Source organism: Mytilus galloprovincialis, chromosome 8 (genome assembly GCF_965363235.1).
Source record: "Mytilus galloprovincialis chromosome 8, xbMytGall1.hap1.1, whole genome shotgun sequence".
Classification (NCBI taxonomy): domain Eukaryota; kingdom Metazoa; phylum Mollusca; class Bivalvia; order Mytilida; family Mytilidae; genus Mytilus; species Mytilus galloprovincialis.
The window spans coordinates 32,541,917-32,548,984 of NC_134845.1; the positions used below are offsets into that span (position 1 = coordinate 32,541,917).

The following is a 7,068-nucleotide window of genomic DNA, read 5'->3' on the forward strand; positions in this document are numbered from 1 at the left end:
TTGCGATTATTGTTGTATTTGTTATCTCGGAATTTTCAAATAATCTCCATGTAAGAGGGCTATGTTTTAAAAACACACGGCTTTTATTTTATAGGGACCTGTTTGTATTTTGTTCAAATTTTATAGAAATTTTTGCCTACGAAGATATTTAAAGATAAAATTTATCAAGTTAGAATTAATGTTCATTTTAAATGATATATTTCGTTATATTAATCAATGCAGCAGTACTTTCTCATCCATATCACATAAATTACTCTTTTTCGGAAAATAGGTGGGTGTGTTTCCCCGCCTTCATCATCATATGACATTTAAGTTTTGTTTGCGAATCATTTTATACAAATGAAATGTATGAATGTCCACCAATATGTGAAATTTATGCATAATCAATGGAATGGAGTTTTATTAATTTCTTTAATTCAACTCTCGTAATTTGATATATTAAGTATGAAAATTGAGTATGTGTATCCAAGAATTAAAACGCAGTCCAATGAATGTTGCTAAGTAACCTTTGTATATAAAGCCTCTCCGCAGTATTTGTACGAGGCATTCCAATTAGAAAAACAACGAGACAAGAGATGTACAAGACGTCCGTCTTATTCATATGCTGTATGGTAATATGTTATATTACGCCAACAAGTAAGTGATGTAAATTACGGTAAAAGTATGATGTTTCAATTTAGAGGACATATAAGTATTTTCAATTAACAATCTCGTTTTGTTTTTGTTGAAAATTAAAGAAAAATTATAATTATATTGGGAGGTTTTTTAAGATGACAATTATAAGACGAAATGTTGACTCAGTAACTCTATCAATATAGTCGCTAATACATGGTCTGGTACTTAGCCACTACATAATGGTAGAGTATGTTAAGCCTTTTTTCAAGGTTTCATATGAAAAGCTTTCTGAAAGGTTGTCAAATAATCATAGTAACTGGCATAATGATACTGTTTGAAAGAAACCCAATATTATAATGTTAACGTTTCAATTGCACGGAAACCTTTTCAGAACGTGTTCAAAAATTGACCAAGGTATTTTCCCCTCTGTCTTTTTTGAGCTGATTTGGTACAAAGTTAAACCATCAAATCATGAAATCTTCTGATAGTGTTTCAACTACTAAGGAATCAAAAATTCTATAAAGATCCAACGTTTGAATACCCATAGGGGGGAAATTGTACTCGGGGACGTATTTTTCTTTTTTTTTTTAAATTAAAAAAAAAAAACATCACATTGAGAAAGACCAAGGTGATATTGATATGCATTAATATAGATATCAAAAGTAAAATTAATGCACTTTCAAGTTATGGCTAAAATAGATAAAGTTAAAATAAAAATGTATGTAACAGTATTTCTTTTTAAAGATAACGAGTTTTAGATCGCAGTATTATAAATAAAGATACCAAGTTTTTTTTTTATGAAGATAACAATTTAAAATTATGTTCCCGCATATATTTGTCTTTCTATAAAAACAATGTATATGGCTACTTAAAGCTGTATTATGTGATATTAAATTAATGTATGATTTTTGTCTTATGTTTTCAGAAGGGCAATTCTTATGGTTACTAAATTCTGCATTAGGTCATATTGAATTAATGTATGATATGTCCTTTGTTTTCAGAAGGGCAATGTATATGGCCACAAAAAGTCGCATTATGTCATATTGAATTAATGTATCATGATTTATAATTTGTTTTCAGAAGGGCAATGTTCGTTACCAGATACCTTACATGATCAGTACTTTCGAAGTTATGCTGGTGTTTCTGTTTGGCCTTTTACTGAGTCTGAAGGGCAATTTTTCACCGACTACGTAACCTATAATGGGATCTTCCCAGCGACGTTTTTGTCAGAAAGCCCTGATCGATATGACTGCAAACAAAATAGAGGAGATTATTATTTGTTTAAGTAAGTTTGAAAATAATTTTAGACAGACAATATGAAAATAAAGAATTAAAACATAATGCAGAAAAAATCAAATGTAGCCGAAAGTGAATTGTAAAGATTAGAAGCGATAATCCTCCTTATCGCTATTTTACAAATATTTTATTTCTTTTTTATGAAGTCGTGTTGATTCTTCAGAAACGTCGCCGGACACAGAAAAAACAAACTAAAATCATATTAATGATAGATGATTTGTAACATACATAAGTTATATTCATTGTAGATCAGAGAATGCCATACTTGATCAGATTGAAAATAAACATATATTTCTGTGCATGAAACTAACACAAATTGATACTGGGAAATATGCTTTGTATTATTTTCGGGAAACGGGTAAGTAAACAGATGTTTAATTTACAAGTTGGGACAAAAAACTACAAAAGAAAGTAAAGTGATTTAAAAACTAGAGGCTCCAAAAAGCCTGTGTCGCTCACATTGGTCTATGTGCATATAAAACAAGGACACAGATGGATTCATGACAAAATTGTGTTTTGGTGATGGTGATGTGTTTGTAGATTCTACTTTACTGAACATTCTTGCTAATTACAATTTTCTCTATTTGTAATAAATTTGGCCCTTACGATACAGAAGAAAATATTTTGTAAAAAATTACAAAATATTACCAAATTAATGAAAATTGTTAAAAATTGACTATAAAGGGCAATCACTCATTAAGGGGTCAATTGACTATATTTATTTATCATAACTATTTTTAGATCTTACTTTGCTGAACATTATTGCTGTTTACAGTTTATCTCTATCTATATTAGTATTCAAGATAATAACCAAAAACGGCAAAATTACTTTAGAAATTACCAATTGGTGGCAGCAACCCAACAACCAGTTGTCCGATTAATCTGAAAATTTCAGGGCAGATAGGTATTGACCTGATAAACAATTTCACCCCTGTCATATTTGCTCTAAATACTTTAGTTTCAGGGTCTGCATTTTACCCCTATGTTCTAATTTTAGCCATGGCGGACATCTTGGTTGGTTGGCCGGATCACCGGACACATTTTTAAAACTAGATACCCTAGTGATGATTGTGACCAAGTTTGGTTAAATTTGGCCCGGTAGTTTCAGAGGAGAAGATTTTTGTAAAAGTTAACGACGACGGACGCCGGACGACGGACGCCAAGTGATGGGAAAAGCTCACTTGGCCCTTTGGGCCAGGTGAGATAAAAAGTGAAAAAAAAAAAACACTTAACAATACAAAAAAAAAAAAAAAAAAAAAAATAGCAACAAGACAAACAACAGTCTATACATAACTTAAATAGTTAAATTAATTTTATATAAAAACTGAGCAACACGATCCCCGCAAAAAACGGGATAAACTCAGAAGCTCATGAAAATTCAACAGATCCAGTTCGAATAGTAACACCTACCTTAATAATTTTTCTACAATATGTTGATGAGTTAGACTGGTTCTATCGTTTGTAAATATCATGATTGATTTTATATAGATGAACATGATGTTGCAACCGTATATTTACTTTTAAATATCTGCATACTAACTAGGTAGTTAGACGAAGTTTCGTAAACAGACTTTCGTCTCCTTTCACGTTAAATCTTGCAACTAATGAATTTACGAATGGAAGTTTTTAACGACCTTGACTGGCTATACACCCCTTGCACGGTCGGCATAATGAATTTGTTGCTGATTTGGAACAATATATATGCACATTTGTAGCATTTTTTTTGTGTTGTTTATTTAGAGGGACACATATATAATAAATGTTTATAATATGGTTAAGTTTATGTATACATCTATTTGTTTCAATAAATGTGAACTGTTTTTGACTTAGGGACGACATCAAAAGTTCAATGTAGGATAAAAAACTAAATTCATATAGTTTTTTCACTGACCCCCTACCCCCCCCCTTCTTAACCTAATCTGGGAAAAATTGATTGACCATAAGGATATTATATATAAAATCGATGTCAATTTATCAAAACTTGCAGCAATTTTGACCCCACCCCCAAACTATTTGAATTAAGTTTTTTTATCCTTCATTGATTTTTGATGTCGTCTTTTAGCTACTCAGCCCGCCGGTGTAACCAAAGGTATGGTATCTACCAGATCGATTGGATCACCAGACCCAGATATATGTGATATATGCAAAATGCACCCTGGAGTTCCTGGTGATAATGATTTTCATATAATTGTTCGTAAGTTGCATTACTTGGAATATCTTGCGCCTAAAGTATATGATGGAGTTTTATAGATGAGAGAAATTACGGATGAATAAAGTGCAACTTATCAGTATTACGCACCGGTCCCAAACATGGAGACAAGCCTTAGATAATTTACACAGCACAAGGAGCAAACGTCTGTCATAATATGGAAAAGAATTATTGTCTTTTGGATGTACACGAGGCAACAATCAAATAAATTAAATAAAACATTGCGTTCTTCTTAAAATCATAATTATTTGTTTTCGTAAAATTATAACTAAATGTTGGTCGTTAACATTGAATCATATTATTGGCTAACATCTGATTTTTTTCTGTAGCTTTAAATATTGCCCCATGTACTTCCCACACCAGAGTTATAATAGTTTTACCAGCTATTTCGCGGAATCATTAATCAGACCTTTCAATTTCAATATACACAATGGTGTGCATATTCCCTCTTGAGAAACATCAATTTATAACTGCATTCAATGTGACATGAAATGAAAAAATAAAGTTATAGTGCATATTTTTTTTTATTTGAATTAAATATAAACTTATAGTATTATATGTATAACTTTGCATATATTTTTAGATACAGATGACCCTGCACAAAGTACGTATATTTGATTTAAGGAAAATATTGCATAGTAAAGAGTATCCTAAAAATATAAGCTGTTGCATAAGAGGGATGGGGTACCCTGACATTTTACAATTATCGATAGAGAATAAAACAAATTTGACTGAATTGGTTTTGTTATGCTTATTGTTCAAAACAATCCTCAACGAAAGAAACAAAAGTTTGAATTAGCAAAAGAAGAATTACGAAATTAAAATAAAAGATATCTCGAATCTATCATATTACACTCACAATTCTTGCAATGATACACTTCTCGCAACATTCGTCCGTAATATTGACAGCTCTAAAATATCACATTTCTTAATTATACCGTGATGTATAATGGGTTCGATTTTCAAACTCATTTTGCGTGAAATGTTTATCAAAATATTTATGTATTACAGTTCCCACGAACCCTCCCCAGGTACCTAGTCCAGTCCCTACAGTTGAGTGTGGAATACCTCCAGAGTGCCCTGGCTTTTATGAAGACTCTCAGTGCGTTCCGATAATTATACCTACACCAATTGAGATATTCTGCCAGTTCTTCTTGGATAATTTGGAAGTACCAATGGGAATCAAACGAGGAGTTCCAGTACGAGGCGAACGTGTATTAAAAGAACTGATGACTAGACGCAAAAAGATCAAGGGAAAAAAGGGAAAAAAGAAAGGACATTATTGGAAACCAAAGTCTGGTTCTGGTTCTGGGTCTCATTCTGCTGAAGAGAATGTATGTTTATGTCCGAAATTCGATGTATTGGTTACAGCATGCGAGGAAATTTTTGGTCCCATAAATTATTAAGCTTCAACGACACTCTCTCAACTTTTAAGAATTTCATAGTTCATGCTTTTGTTGCTTTAACTATATTGCTGTTACGAAAATAAAAACGACAACACAAGTTTTGGACGATAAATTGATTGCAAATCAATAAAGAACATATTCATGCAATCGTATCAATTAGATCGAATGAACGTAGTTATTTTAGAAGCAGACTAAGGGGCAGTGTGCTCGCCCCGTTTTGTTGCTGATTATTTAAGGAATCACTGGATCACGGGGTACTTCTTATAGCAGTCAATGCCGCCCCGGTTTATGAAAATTTCTGGTCCGCCACTGATAGATAAATTTATGATAAATACATTTCTCGGTGCCTAGCTAATAATTATGTATAGAGTATGCATCAATACGATTTACTCATTTGTATGAAGATCTGGATTACAGAATCGTAAATAAATGGACCCCACAAATAAACTATCAAGAAATAAGCAAAAAGAAAGAAAACAACATCAGGGGTTGCTAAATATATGATGGTGAGGATTAGAAAATTATCGCCAAACAAATAAAAAATATTGAAAATACCAAAGGTATAATAGAAAAGAACAACCCCCCCCCCCCAAAAAAAAAATAAGCCCTCTTTCAGACCTTAACGTAAATTGCTTTGAAATATTCCGCCTGAGGATCTTCCTTAAATTTTACTCATAGTACTAGCTACAACTTCAATGTATGGTGTGTGTGACACGTGTTTTTCCAATATGTTTTTTTAAAGCAAAACTAATCCTGATCAAGTCAGGAATATGATACTTGTCATCAATTTGTTTGGTGTGTTTGATGTGTTTGGGTTTTTGCCATATGACACATGTTATCATATTTGTTTGATGTGTTTAAGTTTTTGATTTTATCATTTGATTAGGGACTTTCCATTTGGATTGTCATTGGTGTTCAGTTTTTTTTTGTGATTCTACTTTTTACATATGTTGACCGAAAGTACACCAACGTATTAAAACTTGTGATTTAGAAAAAAACTTTCAAAGAATTCGTATTTTCACATTTTTATAAATTTGTTTGTCATTTTGCATTGTTTTCTTTCTGTTCATTGCTATAGTAATAAATAGTTGTGCATCTATCTGTTTGTTTTGGTTTTATTGTAAATAATACAATTACAAGTTACAGCTGTATATATACCACAAAGTACACACCTCCAAATTTTCTAAGATTTTCAACGATTGGCCATACAATGCATGAATAAAACAAATATAAATACAAAAGTTACCTGACTCATATTCATAAATATGGTAAGTGCTTTTAACGAATTTAATTCCTCAGAAATTTTGAGAAAAAATAGATAAATTTTAAGGTCGTTAGTTATTGAGGACGATAGTTTTGAGTCGATATTTATTGTGTCGATATTTTTTGTGTCGACAGTGTTTGTGTCGATAGTTTTGAGAACGATAGTTTTTGAGGTGCTGATGTCTTCAAAAAGTTGCATATTACTGCTTTGTTATGACAAATATGCTTGCCGAAGGTCATCATGATGGGCTAGACAATGATCAGCTTGACCTGAGGTTT

General features: G+C 31.8%; 1 protein-coding gene across 1 annotated transcript; it reads left to right on the plus strand.

Moving 5' to 3' along the window:
- The first annotated feature begins 372 nt into the window (after window positions 1-372).
- Window positions 373-6,625, plus strand: LOC143043238 (uncharacterized). The gene is made up of 6 exons (XM_076215640.1): window positions 373-636; window positions 1,696-1,900; window positions 2,160-2,269; window positions 3,974-4,105; window positions 4,704-4,724; window positions 5,132-6,625. Exons 1-6 carry the CDS (start codon window positions 576-578, stop codon window positions 5,524-5,526), a joined length of 924 nt encoding a protein of 307 aa, XP_076071755.1. The 5' UTR covers window positions 373-575; the 3' UTR covers window positions 5,527-6,625.
- Window positions 6,626-7,068: the final 443 nt, after the last annotated feature.